The 19,082-nt window shown below is 39.1% G+C and overlaps 2 protein-coding genes across 4 annotated transcripts in view; one reads left to right on the forward strand and one right to left on the reverse strand.

The window, feature by feature from the left end:
* The window catches only part of ALG6 (ALG6 alpha-1,3-glucosyltransferase), a 71,673-nt gene extending 55,588 nt beyond the window's left edge, over window positions 1–16,085 (forward strand). For both annotated transcript variants that reach the window (XM_030812944.1, XM_030812943.1), the window contains 3 exons: window positions 7,645–7,713; window positions 7,840–8,038; window positions 15,701–16,085. In XM_030812944.1, coding sequence (XP_030668804.1) covers window positions 7,645–7,713; window positions 7,840–8,038; window positions 15,701–15,898 — 466 coding nt within the window. In that variant the 3' untranslated portion in view covers window positions 15,899–16,085. The remainder of the gene's footprint in view (window positions 1–7,644; window positions 7,714–7,839; window positions 8,039–15,700) is intronic.
* The window catches only part of ITGB3BP (integrin subunit beta 3 binding protein), a 102,789-nt gene that overhangs the window by 1,718 nt on the left and 81,989 nt on the right, over window positions 1–19,082 (reverse strand). The window lies entirely within an intron of this gene.

A 19,082-nucleotide genomic window follows, 5' to 3' on the forward strand; every position in this document is an offset into this window, starting at 1 on the left:
TTTATTTTATTATTATTATTATTCTTTTTGAGACGGAGTCTCGCTCTGTCGCCCAGGCTGGAGTGCAGTGGCGCAATCTCGGCTCACTGCAAGCTCCGCCTCCCGGGTTCACGCCATTCTCCTGCCTCAGCCTGCAGAGTAGCTGGGACTACAGGCGCCCGCTACCGCGCCTGGCTAATTTTTTTGTATTTTTAGTAGAGACGGGGTTTCACCGTGGTCTCGATCTCCTGACCTCGTGATCCACCCGCCTCGGCCTCCCAAAGTGCTGGGATTACAGGCGTGAGCCACCGCGCCCGGCCTTTATTTTATTTTATTATTATTTTTGAGATGGAGTTTTGCTTTTGTTTCCCAAGCTGGAGTGCAATGGCGCAATCTCGGCTCACCACAACCTCCGCCTCCCTAGTTCAAGCGATTCTCCTGCCTCAGCGATCAGTAAAAAGTCAGGAAACAACAGATACTGGAGAGGATGTGGAGAAATAGGAATGCTTTTACACTGTTGGTGGGAGTGTAAATTAGTTCAACCATTGTGGAAGACAGTGTGGTGATTCCTCAAGGATCTAGAACCAGAAAATACCATTTGACCCAGCCATCCCATTACTGAGTATATATCCAAAGGATTATAAATCATTTGACCCAGCAATCCCATTACTGGGTATATACCCAGAGGATTATAAATCATTCTACTATAAAGACACATGCACACGTATGTTTATTGCAGCACTATTCACAATAGCAAAGACTTGGAACAAACCCAGATGCCCATCAATGATCGACTGGATTAAGAAAATGTGGCACATACACACCATGGAGTACTATGTAGCCATAAAGAAGAATGAGTTCATGTCCTTTGCAGGGACATGGATGAAGCTGGAAACCATCATTCTCAGCAAACTAACACAGCAACAGAAAACCAAACACCACATGTTCTCACTCATAAGTGGGAGTTTAACAATCAGAACACATGGAAACAGGGAGGGGAACATCACACACCAGTCTGTTGGGGGTGGGGGGCTAGGGGAGGGGTAGCATTAGGAAGAAATACGTAATGTAGATGACGGGTTGATGGGTGCAGCAAACCACCATGGCATGCGTATACCTATGTAACAAACCTGCATGTTCTGCACATGTATCCCAGTACTTGTTCTAAGGAAATGAAGTGGTAAGTTGCATCAGATGCTGCTAATAGGTCAAATAAGATGAGGGCTGAGAATGTATTATTTGCCTTAGCAATGTGGAAGTCACTGGTGACTTTGGTAGGGCCTGTGTTGGTGGAGCAATGCAGGAAGAAGCCTGATTAGGTAGGGTTAAGAAAAAAATGGGCCGGGCGTGGTGGCTCATGCCTGTAATCCCAGCACTTTGGGAGGCCCAGGTGGGTGGATCATCTGAGGTCAGGAGTTTGAGACCAGCCTGACCAACATGGAGAAACCCCGTCTCTACTAAAAATACAAAATTAGCTGGGTGTGGTGGTGCATGCCTGTAATCCCAGCTACTCGGGAGGCTGAGGCAGGAGTATCACTTGAACCAGGAGGCAGAGGTTGCGGTGAGCCAAGATTGCACCATTGCACTCCAGCCTGGGCAAGGAGAGCAAAACTCCATCTCAAAAAACAAAGGAAAAAAAAATAGAAAAAAGGAGAGGAGAACTAAAGGCAAGTAGGGATAATGCATTTTCTTTTTTTTTCAGGCAGGGTCTTACTCTGTCACCATGCTAGAGTGCAGTGGCATGATCTTGGCTCACTGCAGCCTCTGCCTCCCGGGTTCAAGCGATTCTCCCACCTCAGCCTCCCCAGTAGCTGGGACTACAGACGTGCACCACCACGCCCAGCTAATTTTTGTATTTTTTGGGAGAGAAAGGGTTTCACCATGTTGGCCAGGCTGGTCTCGAATTCCTGACCTCAACTGATCCCCCTGCCTTGGCCTCCCAAAATGCTGGGATTACAGGCATGAGCCACTGTGCCTGGCTGATAATTCATTTTTTAAAAGAAGTATTTAAAATTATATTTTTAAAATTGTGGTAAAGTACACATAGCATAAATTTTACATTGTGAATTAGTACATTCACACTGTTGTGGAAGCATCACCACTATCTACTTCCAGAACATCTTCATCACCGCAAAAGGAAATCCCATACCCAAAGCAGTCCCTCTCCATTTTCCCTTCCCCCGAGTCCCTCTAACCACCAATCTGCTTTCTGCAAATCTCTGTAGATTTGTCTACTCTGGATATTTCATATAAATGGAATCATATTATATGTGGTCTTTTGTGTCTAGCTTCTTAATATTTTCAAGGTTCATCCATGTTGTATCAGAACTGTATTCTTTTTTATGCCTGAATAGTATTGCATTGCATCGATACACTACATTTTGTCCATCAGTTGATGGACATTGGGTTGTTTCCACCTTTTGGCTGTTGTGAATAGTGCCACTGTGAATACTCATGTACAAGTTTTTGTTTGAGTCTATACTCAGGAGTAGAATTGCTGAGTCACGTGGCAATTCTGTATTTAACTTATTGAGGAACCATCAAACTTTTCCACAGTGGCTGCACCACTTAACATTCCCACTAATAATATATGAAGGCTTCAATTTCTCCATATCCTTGATAGCACTTGTTATTTTCCATCATTTTGATTATAGCCATGCTAGTGGATATGAGTTGGTATCTCATTGTGATTCTGATTTGCATATCTCTAATGACTAATGATACTGAGCATCTCTTTATGTGCTTGTTGGCACAATATGTCTATCTTCTTCAGAGACAAGCCTATTTAAATCCTTTGCCTAATTTTTTTTTCTGAGACGGAGTCTCACTCTGTCACCGAGGCTGGAGTGCAATGGTGCGGTCTCAGCTCACTGCAACCTCCGCCTCCCAGGTTCAAGTGATTCTCCTGCCTCAGCCTCCCGAGTAGCTGGGACTACAGGTGCGTGCCACCACACCAGGCTAATTTTTGCATTTTTAGTAGAGGTAGGGTTTCACTATGTTTGCCAGGCTGGTCTTGAACTCCTGACCTCGTGATCCACCCGCCTTGGCCTCCCAAAGTGCTGGGATTACAGGTGTGAACCACTGCGCTCAGCCCCTTTGCCCAATTTTTAATTGGGTTGTCATTTTTTGAGTTTTAGGAGTTCTTTATATATCCTGGGTACTAACCTTTGTCAGATATATGATTTGCAAATATTTTCTCCCATTCTTTGTGTTGTCTTTTTTACCCTCTTGATAGTGTTCTTTGATGCACAAAAGTTTTTAATTTTGATGAAGTCTAATTTGCCTATCTTGTCTTTTGATTGTACTTTTGGTATATATCTAAGAAACCAGTGCCAAACTCAAGGAAATAAAGATTTACCCTCATTTTCCTTCTAAGAGTTTTATGGATTTAGCTCTTATATTTATGTCTTTGATCCATTTTGAGTTAATTTTTTTTTTTTTTTTGAGACGGAGTCTCGCTCTGTCGCCCAGGCTGGAGTGCAGTGGCGCGATCTCGGCTCACTGCAAGCTCCGCCTCCCGGGTTCACGCCATTCTCCTGCCTCAGCCTCTCCGAGTAGCTGGGACTACAGGCGCCCGCCACCGCGCCCGGCTAATTTTTTGTATTTTTAGTAGAGACGGGGTTTCACCGTGGTCTCGATCTCCTGACCTCGTGATCCGCCCGCCTCGGCCTCCCAAAGTGCTGGGATTACAAGCGTGAGCCACCGCGCCCGGCTTTTTTTTTTTTTTTTTTTTTTTTTTTGAGACAGAGCTGTGGTCTGTCACCGAGGTTAGAGTACAGTGGTGCAATCTCAGCTCACTACGACTTCCACCTACTGGGTTCAAGAGATTCTCCTGCCTCAGCCTCCCGAGTAGCTGGGACTATAGTTGCCCACCACAACAGCTGGATGATTTTTGTATTTTTAGTAGAGACAGGGGTTTAATTACGTTGGCCAGGCTGGTCTCGAACTCCTGACCTCAAGTGATCTGCCTGCCTTGGCCTCCCAAAGTGCTGGGATTACAGGCGTGAGCCACTGCACCCAGTTGAGTTTTTATATATGGTGTGAGGAAGGTAGACTGTTCTTCAGAGGAGTTTTGTTGAAAAAGGAAGCAGAAAAATAGGGCAATAATTGGTAGAGAAAATGGGGTCAAGATAGGTTTGTTTGTTTAAGAGAGGAGCAATAAAGGCAGGGGAATGATCAGCAGAGAAGGAAAGCTGATGGTACAGGATCTCGAGAGGAGGAGCTGCTGGAGCACTGTCATTGGGAAAGGGAGATGGGGTAGGATCTAGAGCACAAATGGAAGAATTGGCATTGGACAGATGTGTGGAGTTCCTCTTTAGTAAAAGGGGTGAATAGGCTATATTGGTAGAGATGCTGGGAAGGGAGTAAATGTGATGGTGGGCATCTGTGAAAGTTCTCTTTTAACTGCTTCAGTTTTCTTATTGAAGTGAGAGGGAAAGTCATTAGTCAAGAGTGGGTTGAAGCTGTTGGAAGTAGGAGGGAGAAGTGTGAAACACTTTCTAAGGAGGGACAGAGTGTAAACAGATCAGGGAAATATATAGTAATTGCAGGGCACTTGAACATCATGATCATGTATTTAAAGTGAGACCAGTTAGTATGGGTAGCTGCTTTTCTCTTGAGCAGTTGTTCAGTATGGTTGGAGTAAGCGCTGGTGGAGAGTTGGGTATTTCCAGGTTTATGGTTTTGTCTGGTGAGGATAACTCCCTTGCTTGAGAGCTTAAAAGTGAATGTATGGGAGTGATTATAATGATTGACCTTAGAATTTAAGGTAGGTAAAAAGGGAAAAGGCCATCGAAGCGATGAGGGAAAGTGAAAAGGTGGTAGGAACAATGGATTGAAGATCTCAATAGGATCAAAAGATTATTGGAGTTGGAATATCCAAAAGGCAGGAGATAGTGGTGAGAGTCATGGAGGAGGTGCAGTCTAAAGTATGACCGTAAGGGACAGGATTAAAGATGAGATCACTAGAAGAGAGGCATTCTAGCAAATGAGAGGGAAGATCTATGTATATGTTAAACTTGCCAAGAATTAAGTCAGTTTGTAGAGAGTGATAGTGAGAAAGGAGTTGAAATCTTTGGGTAATGGAGGAAGCGGCCCTGTGGTTGGTCAGTATTTACAAGACAGGGAATAATTGGGGATAAAGTGTGATGACAAGAGTTTCAAAGCTGGAGATTATTAGGGTGGAGAGAGGGAGAACTGGTAGGAAAGTAGTGAGGAAGATCAAGGAGGTTACTTCCCACCTCCATGCCAAGTCACTTGAAGACTGGAAACAACAAAAACAGGCACAGTTGAGAGGGCAGAGGGCAGTACTGTCCTCAGAGGAGAGAGCCAGGCATTGTTTCAAACAAGGTGGTAAAGGGAGAGGTTTAGAGAAAAGGCTGAGGATGTAGGGCATTTCACTGTTTGGTGATGAATTTTAAGTACTTTGAGGTTAGGAGCTGAGTTATAATCATCTTTGTATTCCTTTCAGAGCAGTGCTTGTATGTAGTAAGTTTTTTTTAAGAGACAAGGTCTCACTCAGTCACCCAGGCTGGAGCACAGTGACATGGTCATAGCTCACTGCAGCCTCGGACTCCTGGGCTCAAGTGAGCCTCCCACTTCAGCCTCCCAAGTAACAAGTACCTCAGGTGTGCGTCACCATGCCAGGCTAATTTTTAAATTTTTTGTAGAGGTGGTGTCTTGCTATATTCTCTAGGCTGGTCTTGAATTCCTGGGCTCAAGTGATCCTCCCACCTTGGCCTCCGAAAGTGCCGGGATTACAGTTGTGAGCCCCTGCACCGGCTGTAATACATTTTTTATCAATGCTTGTGTTTGGTAAATAAATATTGAATGCATAAATGGGAAATAATTAAACCAGAAAGAGAAAACTATTTATTGAGCACCTTCAATGAGCTTGCTATTAATATGCATCCATTCTCAAGCAGTGAAATGGAAAGCCCTCTAGTAATTTCTTTTTTTGAGATAGAGTCTTGCTCTGTCACCAGGCTGGAGTGCGGTGGCACGATCTCGGCTCACTGCAACCTCCGACTCCCTGGTTCAAGCGATTCTCCTGCCTCAGCCTCCTGAGTAGCTGGGATTACAGGCACCCGCCACGTCTAGCTAATTTTTTTTTTTTTTTTTTGTATTTTTAGTAGAGACGGGGTTTCACCATGTTGGCCAGGATGGTCTCGAACTCCTGACCTCGTGATCCGCCTGTCTCAGCCTCCCAAAGTGCTGGGATTACAGGTGTGAGCCACTGTGCTTGGCCTAGTAATTTCTTTTAGTAGTTTTCAATCAGTTTATAATCCTAGGGTTTAAATCTCATATATTAGTTGACATAGGAAAAAGTCATCCTTCTGGGAAAGCGGGAGAATGCCCAAATCTTTATAGAGCACTTTTTAAAATAAGGAGATTCAAAATAATGATAACAATTATTCAACAACCACCATCATTAGGAAAGTTTATTGTATTTTTAAAAAGTAAACACTAGATGATACCTGCAAAGAGTTCTTTCAACTACTTAAGAATACAAGGTGTTATTATTTCCATTTCCACTTAAGAGAATAGATTAATCATTTGCTCAAGGTCAAACAGTAAATAAAGGGCAAACATGGGGACCAGGACTCAGGGCGTCAAACTAGCAATGTTCCTTCTTTGAGCATTGCCACAACTGAATCCCGAAGGTACTGGAGCAGGAGTTGTGGTAAGGAGGTCACAGGGCTTAGAGCTGTGACCCTAAACAACTTTTTTTTTTTTTTTTTTTTGGAGATGGAGTCTCGCCCTGTCATCTGGATCTGTTGCCCAGGCTGGAGTGCAGTGGCGTGATCTCAGCTCACTGCAACCTCCTCCTCCCGGATTCAAGCAGTTCTCCTGCTTCAGCCTCCTGGTTGCTGGGATTACAGGCACGCACCACCAAGCCCAGCTAATTTTTTTTTGTATTTTTAGTAGAGATGGGGTTTCACCATGTTGGCCAGGCTGGTCTCGAACTCCTGACTTCAAGTGATCTACTAGCCTTGGCCTACCAAAGTACTGGGATTACAGGCCTGAGCCACTGTGCCTGGCCCCTAAACAATTCTTTGATAAAGCCAGTGGTTCCATTTGTTGGCATTGTGCTTCCTGTTCCTATACTATTTCCCTTTTTATGTAGCTCTTCCTACTAATTTCTTCCTCCTTTTAATTTCATTATTATCAATTTGTTTTCCTTTAGCCTCTTGTCTCTCTTGTCCTCTCCAGTGGCATGATGATCTTGTCTGCCATAACTTTAGTTTTAACTTAGCAGAGTAATATGTAACATGAAAGAACATAAAAGAGATGTTTGAAAACAATGCTGGGAATTCATATTTACCAAGTACTATGAAATATATGACAAAGCTTTCTCAGATTTCTTTATCTGATCCTTTTCTTAAGCTACTTGTTTGTATGATAGAGAAAAAAAGTTCCATTAACGGCGTACTGAAAGCAGCAGTTTTCCAATTATTATGAGGAGTTGACACCTCTGTGCCTGTGTCTAAGCTAATTTAGTCTGGACTGTTAACAAAATGAATCAGTAGTCCATATAAAGACCTTCCTGGCTTTTTTTAAGCTACCCCTGAAAATCAGACAGATAAAATGTATTTATATTTTTTACAATTAGGAGTTGAAATTATATTCTGTAATACTAAAGTATTTTTTTCTTTACCATTTTAGACCAGTCTGCTTAGTTTTAAGTGAAATTCCTTTTATGTCTACTTGGTTTTTACTTGTGTCAACATTTAGGTAAGTCATACCAATTTCCATATATTTTCAGTATAATTCTTGTAAACTAATTGAAAACTTTTTTATACAGTGGTTATGGTTTGAATTGATAATTCTCTTTTGATTTTTAAAAATTTTCCTTTACAGTATGCTACCTCTTCTATTGAAGGATGAACTCCTAATGCCCTCTGTTGTGACAACAATGGCATTTTTTATAGCTTGTGTAACTTCCTTTTCAATATTTGAAAAGACTTCTGAAGAAGAACTGCAGTTGAAATCCTTTTCCATTTCTGTGAGGAAATATCTTCCATGTTTTACATTTCTTTCCAGAATTATACAATATTTGGTAAGTTCAATTTTTAAGAAATGGCACATTTTTCAGCATGTCACTATTTTAAAAAATTATTGAAGTAGTGATTTTCTTTTATAGCTTTTTGAGATATAATTCACATAAATCCACTCATTTAAAGTGTACAACTTAGTGGTTTTATGTACACAGATTTGTACAACTATCACCATCATCTAATTTTACATTATTTTTGTCACTCCCAGAAGAAATTCTATACCCATTAGCCTTCATTCCCAATTCCATTCTCACTCCTGACTCCCTTCCTTGGACAGCCAGTTTCTGCCTCTTTAGATTTGCCTACTTTGGACATTGCATATAAATGGAATGTATTAGTCTGTGATAGCTGCCATAACAAAATACAACAGAAATTTATTTTCTTACAGTTCTAGAGACTAAAAGTTCAAGATCAAGATCAAGGTTCTACCATCAGGGTTGGTTTCTGGTGAGGCCTTTCTTCCTGGCTTGTAGAAGGTCTCTGCTTTATGTGTCACACATGGAGAGAGACCTCTGTTGTCTCTTCCTTTTCTTGTAAGGACACCAGTACTATTGGATTAGGGCCCTATTCTTATCATCTAATTTTAATCTTACTTACCTTCCAAAAGGCTATATCTCCGAATACAGTCACATTGGGGGTTAGGGCTTCAACATATGAATTTTAATTCAATCCATAACATGGGATAATAAAATTGTGGTCTTTATGACTCAGTTCTTTCACTTAGCATGTGTGTGTGTGTGTGTGTGTGTGTGTGTGTGTGTGTGTAATTTTTTTTTTTTTTTGAGACAGAGTCTTGCTCTGTCACTCAGGCTGGAGTGCAGTGGCATGATCTTGTCTCACTGCAACCTCTGCCTCCTGGGTTCAAGCAATTCTCCTGCCTCAGCCTCCCTAGTAGCTGGAACTACAGGCATGTGCCACCATGCCCGGCTAATTTTTGTATTTTTAGTAGAGATGGGATTTCAGTATGTTGGCCAGGCTGGTCTTGAACTCCTGACCTCATGATCTGCCTGCCTTGGCCTCCCAAAGTCCTGGGATTACAGGCATGAGCCACTGCACCCAGCCACTTAGCATATTTTTGAGGTTCATTTATGTTATAGCATATATCAGTACTTTATTCCTTTTTATTACCAAATTATATTCCATTATATGGATATACATTTTGTTTATCCATTCATCAATTAATGGACATGAAGTTGTTTCTACTTTTTTAGTGTTATGAATATAATAGTGCTGTTGTGAACATTTGTTTACAAGGTATTGAGTGCACATATGTTTTCATTTCCCTTATGTGTATACCTGGGAGTAGAATTGCTAGATCATATGGTAATTCTATGTTTAACATCTTCAGAAACTGCCAAACTGTTTTCCAAAGTACAGCACAATTCTTCATTCTCACCAACGATGTGTGAGGGTTCTAATTTCTCCACATCTTTCACAGCATTTGTTGTCTTTTTAATTATAACTATCCTAGTGGGTGTGAGGTGGTATTTCATTGGAGTGCTGACTTGCATTTCCCTAATGACTAATGATGTTGAACATCTTTTCATGTGCTTATTGGCCATTTGTATATCTTCTTTGGAGAAATGCCTATTCAAATCCTTTGCCCATTTTAAACTGGGTTGTCTTTTTGAGTTGTAAGAGTTTTTTTTATATATATTCTTGATATGAGTTCCTTACCAGATATTTAACTTGCAAGTATCCTCTCCCATTCTGTGTGTTGCCTTTTCACTTTCTTGATGGTATCATTTGCAGCACAAAAGTTTTGATTTCAATAACATCCTGTGTATCTATTTTTTTCTTTTGTTGTGCTTTTGGTGTCATATCTAAGAAACCATTGTATAACCAATGGTCACAAATATTTACCCCTGTATTTTCTTCTAAGAGTTTTATAGTTTTTATATCTATGCCTTTGAGTCACTTTGAGTTAATATTGTATATGGTGTGAGGTAGGAGTCTGACTTTATTCAGTTATTTCAGTTCCATTGAATTGTCTTGGCACTCTTGTTGAAAATCAGTTGTTCTTAAATGTAAGGGTTTATTTCTGGACTCTCAGTTCTGTTCCATTGATCTATATGTCTATCCTTATGCCACTGCCATACTGTCTTGTTTACTGTAGCTTTGTAGTTAGTTTTGAAATTGAAAATGCAAGTCCACTGATTTTGTTCTTTTACAAGATTGTTTTATCTATTTTACATCCCTTTATTTTCATATTATTTTTAGAAGTTCATCAGTTTTCTCCCAAAACCCAGCTGAGATTTTGATAGGGACTGAGTTGATTCTGCATGTCAGTTTGTGGAATATTACTTTATTTTTTTGAGACAAGGTCTCACTCTGTTGCCCAGATTGGAGTGCAATGGTGTGATCTTGGCTCACTGCAACCTCTGCCTCCCAGGCTCAAGCAATCTTTCCCCCTCAGCCTCCTTAATAGCTGGGACTATGGGCATGTGCCACCACACCTGGCTAATTTTTTTAGAGACGGAGTTTAACCATGAATATTGCCATCTTAATATTTAGTCTTCCAATGAACAAACACAGGATGTATTTCCATTTATTTAGATATTTAATTTCTTTCAACAATGTTTTGTAGTTTTCAGTGTATAAATTTTGAACTTTTGTTAAATTTATTCTTAACGAATGATCCTAAAGCATAATTATGATGCTATTGTAAAGGAATTGTTTTCTTAATTTCATTTTCATAATGTTCATTGCTACTATATACAAATATATTTTTGTATATTCAACTTGTATTCTTCGGCATAGGTTTTTAATGGATTTCCTATGGTTTTCAACATACAAGATAATGTAATCTGAAAACCATGAGTTTTACTTCTTCCTTTCTGATGTGGATGACTTTTATTTCTCTTACTTGCCTAATTACCCTAGGACCTATAAGACAGTGTTGAATACAGGTAACGAGTGGACATCTTCTCTTTTACTTGATATTAGAGGGAAAGCATCTGGTCTGTCACCATTAACTATGATGTTAACTGTGGGCTTTTTAAAACAGGTGTCTTTTATCTGGTTGAGGAAGTTCTCTTCAATTCCTAGTTTACATGTTTTTATCATGAAAAAATGCTGGATTCTGTCTAATTCTTTTTCTGCATCTTTGGTCATGTGTTTTTTTTTTTTTTTCCTTTATTCTATTATATGACACATTTCATTGATTGATTTTTGTGTGTTACACTAACTTTGAATTCCTAGGATAAATCCTACTGGATCATGGTGTATAATCATTTTTATCTGCCACTGGCTCCAGTTTGCCAGTATTCTGTTGATGATTTTTGCATTTATATTCATAAGAGACACTAATATGTAGTTTTCATGTGACGTCTTTGTCTACTCATAAAGTTCATATATTTAAGGCATATCACATTACATTCAAGGCTGTCTAAAATGCTAGATTGCAATGTATTTGAGGTCAAGAACTCTGCATTTTATACATACCATTTTATCTGTAGCATCTATCAGTGCCTGGCAAAGAATAGGTGCTCTGATTTTTGTTTGTTGAATGAATGGATATTCATCTAATTATTATAATGAAAAATTAGAGGCAGCTCAATTGTCCAGTAGTCGAAAAATGATACATGAATAAGTATATAAGCTCCGTGGAATATTTGGCAACTACTACAAATGTTATGAAGTTGTTGTTGTTGAGACAGGATCTCATTCTGTTGCCTAGGCGGGAGTGTGGTGGTGCATTTATAACTCACTGCAACCTGGAACTCCTGGGCCCAAGTGATCCTCCTTCCTCAGCCTCCTGAGTAGCTAGGATTATAGGCATACACCATCATGCTTGCCTAATTTTTATTTTTTATTTTTTAGAGACGCAGTTTCACTCTTGTTGCCCAGGCTGGAGTGCAATGGCATGATCTTGGCTCACTGCAACCTCTGCCTCCTGGGTTTATGCAATTCTTCTGCCTCAGCCTCCCGAGTAGCTGGGACTACAGGCACGTGCCACCACACCCTGCCAATTTTTGTATTTTTAGTAGAGATGGGGTTTCACCATATTGGCCAGGCTGGTCTGGAACTCCTGATCTCGTGATCCACCCACCTCAGCCTCCCAAAGTGCTGGGATTACAGGCGTGAGCTACTGCGCCCGACCCAACAGGCTATACTTATTTATATTTTTGAGTACTACATAGAGGATTGCGCAAAGTACCCAGATAACAAAGAGAAAAGAATGACTAACTCTATTAGGAGAGTGTAGGGGAAGGTTTCAAAGGAGATATTTTATATTTAGATCTTGTAGGAAGACAAGGCAGGTATTCTCAGGGCAGAGTTGAATGGGTGTCCTGAGGGTTTTACACTTTAGGTAATGACCATGGAGGATAGGGGTGTGGGAGGTAGGAAGTTAAGAGGTGAACAGGAAACACAAGGAGAGGATTAACTTTACTCAGGGGTTCAAATGGAAAGTAGATATAAAGTTCATTTTTTGTTAGTATAGGCCCAGAGTCCTGAGTGTATGTCAAACTCTAGCCCTATTGTGATATTCACTATCTGGACCAGTAATCTTAAGGTGAGGACCGCCATGGGCTCCCAGATTTATTTGTTCTTTAATAGTTTTTGAGCACTTACTATATGCAAGCATTGTTCTGGAGGCTGAGGATACAGTAGTGACCAAAACTAACAGAAATCCCTGCTCCCATGGAGGTTGCATTCTAGTGGAGAAATCCAGCACCAGCATATGTAAAATATATAGCATGTCAGAGGGTGATAAGTGCTGTGGAGAACAACAAAGCAAGGGAGAAATGGATATGATATGCAGGAGGGATGAATGCAGTTTTAAAGTGGCAGGGCTTTCTTGAGCAAAGAACCAAAGGAAGTAAACTGCAGATAATTTGAGGGCAGAACATCGTAGAAGAGAAAAACTGCAAATGCAGTGAACATCATGGAGGTCATGGTGATTGGAGCTGGGTGGGGGAAATAAATAATAGGACCTAAGATTAGAGAGGTAACAGTGTAGTTTCCTATAATGGGACTAGAATCTGACTTACATTTTTAAAAGGTCCCTATGGTAGCTATGTGGAGAACAGATTGTGGATAATGGAATCCATGAGATGATGGTGCTGTGGACCAGGGTAGCAGTGGAAGTGGTTAGAAATGGTCAGATTTTTGATATATTTTGAAGGTAGAGCCAACAGGAATTGCTGGGGTTGTGAAAGAGAGGTGTTCAGGATGACTCCAAGGTTTTTGGCATACATAACTGAATGGGTGGGGTTGCCATTTACCGAATTGGAGGAAGCATGTTGAAGGAAATTTGTGTGTGGTGGGGGCAGTTGGGAGTCTGAGGAGACCAAGAGTTTTTTACATGTTTAGTTTTAGATGCCTATTAGATATCCAAGTAGAGATATTAAGGAGTACCTGGATATATGAGTCCAGAGTTTAGCTCAAGCTTGTCCAATCTGCAACTGAGGATGGCTTCGAATGCAGTGCAATACAAATTCGTAAACTTTCTTAAAACCTGGAATTTTTTTGCAATATTTTTTAAGGCTCATCAGCTATCATTAGTGTTGGTGTATTTTATGTGTGGCCCAAGACAATTCTTCTTTTTCCAGTGTGGCCCAGGGAAGCCAAAAGATTGGACAACCCTGGTTTAGGGGAAAGGGCCAGGCTGGAGACGAAGTTGAGTCTTTACATATAGTTGGTAATTAAAGTCATGCTACTGGATAACTCACTAAGGGTATGAGTATAGATTAATAAGAGGAATAGGTACGAAGCCCCAGAATGCAGAGGTAGGGGACATGAGGAACCAGCAAAGATGTCTAAGAATTAACTGGTTGAGGTAGGAGAGAACCAGGAGAGTATGATGTCATGGAAGCCAAGTGAACGAAGTGTTTCAGTGAGAGTGGAGTGATTTCAAATGCTCATGAGAGAATCAAGTAAGGCAGTAAGAACTGACCACTGGATTTAGTACACTGGAGGTCATTATGGATATTTGACTATAGCAGTTTCATAGTGATTGGAGTGAAAGCCCAATTGGTATGGGTTCACTAGTGAATGGGATGAAGACTGGACACAGCATGTTTATAGGCAACTGTTTTGGGAAATGTGTAAATAGGAGCAGACAAATGGGGTAATAGTTGGAGCAAGAGAGGGTTTTTGTTCTGTTTAACACTGACTCAAGATCGTGGTATTATGACATTTCAACCAGTCCCATATTTCTTAAGTTTGAAACTTTTATTTTAAAGATTTCATTCCAGATGTTTGCACTTCCCACTAAGGTTGCCTCAGGAATTTTTCCTTGTAACGACACTGGCAGCCTTTGTTTATATCTGCTTGTAAGCTTTCTTGGCGCCTATCCTCGCTTTTCCATTTGGAATGATCACTGCATTACTCTCTATTTAGATCTTACCAATACTGTCATAATGTAGCCAGCAGTTAAGGCATCCTTTAGGGTTCTGTGTCCCACCCAGTTCATGGAAGTCACTACCGTTTCTCACTGCTTGCTTTCGACATTTATTTATACTGCTTTTGTATACCTATGTACTGTGCTAGGGATAAAATGAAGAAGATCTTGCTGGTCTTTGTCTTAAAGGAGCTCACAGTCTGTCCAGTACGGTACCCACTAGACATATACAGAAATTTAAACTTATTAAATTTAAATAAAAATTCCGTTCCTCAGTCACAGTAAGTACATTTCAAATGCCCAATAGCTACATGTGGTTAGCAGCTACTATACTGAAGTGCTGACAAAACATTTTCATTACTGCAGGAAGTTCTATTGTATAGCACATTGGTCTAGAGACCACACTAACTGATGACCACACAACTACACAAATGTGCTAATTATTTTTACTACTCACCTTGGTATTTAAGCCAGTGTGACTTTGTGATTTTATTTAACATTCTCCTAAGTAGATGGAAAACTCTTTGAGGCCAGAGGGCCACATTTTCTTTCATGTGCCCTCATGTGCTTTACTCATTGAAAGCATTTAGTGAATATGAAATGTAATTTTCCATTTGCCATGGAAAACTTTTTCACAGAGGGTTCTCAAGATTAGCTTAGAATTTTAAAAATTGATACAGAATAGATGTATATATTTTGGGGGCACATGTGATAATTTGATTCATTTATTGATTCATGTAATGCATGAAGATCAAATCAGGGTAACTGGGCTATTCATTACCTTAAAAATATGTCTTTATGCTAGGAACATTCAACTTATTATTTTCTAGCTATTTTGAAATGTACATTAATGTTAACTATATTCAGCCTACTGACCTGCCAAACACTAGGTTTTATTTCTTCTAGCTACCTATATATTTGTACCCATTAGCTTAGAATTTTATATCCTGTTGGGCCCCAGGGGATGCTATAAATTTAACCCTGACTAGCATTAATATTTGTCCCAGATACCTTTCTTCAGTGCCTTGGTGGAAGTATAAGACGGGTCCTCAGGTTTTGGCTACAAATGGGAATCACTTGGAGAGCTTTAAAAAATACTGAGGCCTGATTTAATTGGTCTGGGGTGTGACGTGGGCATTGAGATTTTAAAAACCCCTCATATGATTCTAATAGGAAGTCAAAGTTGAGATACACCAGAATAAATTAGACCCTCAACCCTCACCTTTAATTCTGCTCATTTAATAGCTACAAGTCAATGTTTCCAGTACATTTAAATTTCACCTTTTATACTACTCACTAATCCTTTTTTTCCTTGCAGTTTCTTATCTCAGTCATCACTATGGTGCTTCTGACGCTGATGACTGTCACACTGGATCCTCCTCAGAAACTACCGGACTTGTTTTCTGTATTGGTGTGTTTTGTATCTTGCTTGAACTTCCTGTTCTTCTTGGTATACTTTAACATTATAATCATGTGGGATTCCAAAAGTGGAAGAAATCAGAAGAAAATCAGCTAGCTGTATTCCTAAACAAATTGTTTCCTAAACAAATGTGAAAATGTGAACAGTGCTGAAAGGTTTTGTGAACTTTCTGCTATGTATAAATGAAATTACCATTTTGAGAACCATGGAACCACAGGAAAAGAAATGGTGAAAAGTCATTGTTGTCTACACAAAATAAATGTATATGGAGACCAAAGACCAATGGAGGCTTGTCTAAGTACTGCTTGGCCAAAACATATTGTGGTTTTATTATTCACAGCTATTCAAGTGGGGAAAAAAGAGAAACATGTCCTTAATCCCATTGTTTACTCAGGAAATGCACTTTTTAAATGTCTTGAAAAAACTGAGAAGTATTTCTTGATATTTGCTTTGTCTAAACCTACTTCCTTCATCAGACCATATAGTGAGCTTCATGGGAGAACTGAGCCCCTTTTTAATGGAAATCACTAATTTTGGTATTCAAACTTATATTTTAGAATGCAAGTAGTGTGTATTTCACTGTTTAGAAGTCATATCTTAGGGAATTAAATTTGTGATCTTTTTAATTACTGAGAAGGCAATTTAAACTGCCTGAAGTTTGAATATGCCTTATTACACATGCAAATTTGATTGCTTTAACAAGGCAAATAAACCATAATCTTATTTCCAAGAATGCATATTTTAATACAATTAAAAATGAATTTTCCTGAATTTAAATGTAAGCTTTAAGTGGTTTGAGTGAAGTCTTCTTAATTACACATAATCACTGGTTCTAAACCTCCAGAATCATTCTGTTTAATTAAACATTATATTTTATATATATATTATTATTAACATGGTTCAGGGTTACCACTGCCAGAGCATTGATTCATGTTAACTTCATCCTATTAATACTGTATCACCCTATATCAGCAGAAGCCCATATTTATTGTAGTATTCAACTGGTAAAAGTAATGCATGATATCCATGTTGTAGTTTCTCATATAAAGATATGTTTTTCTTTAGCCTCTGTAATAACCATTTTCCCATCACCATTTTTTCAGGAATATATTTCTTTCATAAGATAGCCACTAAACTATATTAAGTGGTGGTATATTTTAAAATAGTGCAAATCAAACCACATACACACACAAAAAAACTGGTTCTAGACATGGACAGTCACAGGCTGATATAAGAAGGTATGTGTTTCTAAGTCTGATAAAGGAAGTGGGTTTAGACAAAGCAAAAATCTAGAAAGGTTTCTTTCTCAAAGCAAATGTGCATAAAGACTCAAAGGGCAGGTCAGCACAGAATAGCAGCCTTGAATCACTGCCGAATCAGCAGGAACGTCGCTGCCCATGGTCACCATCTATAATCACTGTGCCCAAATGTCAGCATCTTGGCTGGCTGGTGTAGCTTTATTTTTAAAAATATTTTTTGTAATAGTACTCTTGTGTTTAACATAGAATGTTGACTTAAATAAATGATGAGGAAGTTATAAATAATTGGAGTAGAATAATTTTATTATTTGGAAATAAATGTATTACGTATTTATATTAGTAAAATGAAATGCACCTGATTCAAGGTATCATCTAGGTAAATTCTGTAAGGTACCATATAGGTAAATTCTTAAATCATTCTTCAGATGACTTAATCTAATCATATTGAGTTGCGCTATAGTTTTTATAGAGACTTGTAGCAGTTATCTTGTAAGTATCCCTCATATCTATTAAAAACCAGTTTAAGAGTTTACATTGAACTTAGAGGGATTAGGTTCCAAAATACCAAAACAAAATACCAGAAACAGAGGCCAGGCACAGCGGTCTCTATTTGAGAGGCTGACACAGGATGATCGCTTGAGATCAGTGAAACACCATCTCCAAAAAAGCAAAATATCAAAAATACCCAGTGATGAATTATCACAGAAGTAGGCAATTCCAAAGCATTTCTCTTAGCTAAACTCAGGGCTATAGGGATGTTTTCATACAAATATATTTAGGTTATGCAAAAATATTAAAGATAGATTTCTCACTTTCTTCATTAATATACCTGTCAAAAAATAAGCCCTTCAAAGTTATGTTGAAGTACATTTTAGATGGAGGAGGCATTTCTGAGAAATGCAGTTTTCTCAGCTGCCAATAAACTTAGGTTTGCTTCTTAAAATGAAGAGAATAGGGTGTATGTTCATGTATCATATATGAGGCATACAGAAGTCATTTTCCCTTGAGGACTTTGGGGGGGGGGGGGGGGGGCGAAAAATCCCCGATGTAGCATTCTGTCCAAATGATAAACCACAACAAATTGAGTGAAACATTTACAAAAGTCAAGGCAGCCAAAGGAGCCTCTCTGTTCAACAGAGAGAAAGAGATGGATAGGATATAACTAAATAATGGTTAAAGTAACACAATGGTTTCAAGTCTCAATTGGTCTCTCTTCTGTTATGTTCATTGGAAGATCAGGATAAGTATATCCCCCACAACTCCCCCTCCCCTCATATAAATATTAGTTGTGTGTGTGGATCTTTCTGCTTTGTCCTTCATGTGGCCTCCAAGGGTGATAAAGTAAGAGTCATCTGATCTACAGTGAAAAGAACTGGGAAATGATTCTCAGCAGACCCAGCTGTTCTAAAAGGCAAAAGCTGAGTATATCAAGAGGTCAAACAAACATACAGTAACTGGTTTAACAGCATTAAGCACATACCTATATAACTTGGATTATGTATGAGACCAATCTACTTCTTAACCCTGTATTACCTAACATAGATTACTTTATAAAATGTTTTGGCTTGTAACCTAAGGTTAGTTTTCAATGCTAGAATAATCCTTTTTTAGTATATTTTTGGTAACATCCTATTATAAGCACTGTATCAATAAATTTCTTAAACAGTATGAAGACAATAATTAGTGAAGGTAATTTATATAATTTATATTAACAGTTTTTAAAAACCTTTCATTTTAAAAAGGTGAATCTAAAATTTCTCTAAGTGGAAAGTGAGTTATTTTCTTTTTTTTCTGAGATAGGTATCTTGCTGTGTTGCCCAGTCTGGTCTTAAACTCCTGGGCTCAAGCAGTCCTCCTGTTTCAGCCTCCTGAGTAGTAGCTGGGATTAAAGGCTTGTGCCATTGCACGCAGTGGAAAATTTTCAACCTTAATTTGTTACATTTTGTTTCAGATTTTCTTGTAGTTTTTATTTTTCATGATATATTCAAATGACATGGTAATATTTTCCACTAATTTTGTTA

This window comes from Nomascus leucogenys, chromosome 5, assembly GCF_006542625.1.
Source record: "Nomascus leucogenys isolate Asia chromosome 5, Asia_NLE_v1, whole genome shotgun sequence".
Taxonomy (NCBI): domain Eukaryota; kingdom Metazoa; phylum Chordata; class Mammalia; order Primates; family Hylobatidae; genus Nomascus; species Nomascus leucogenys.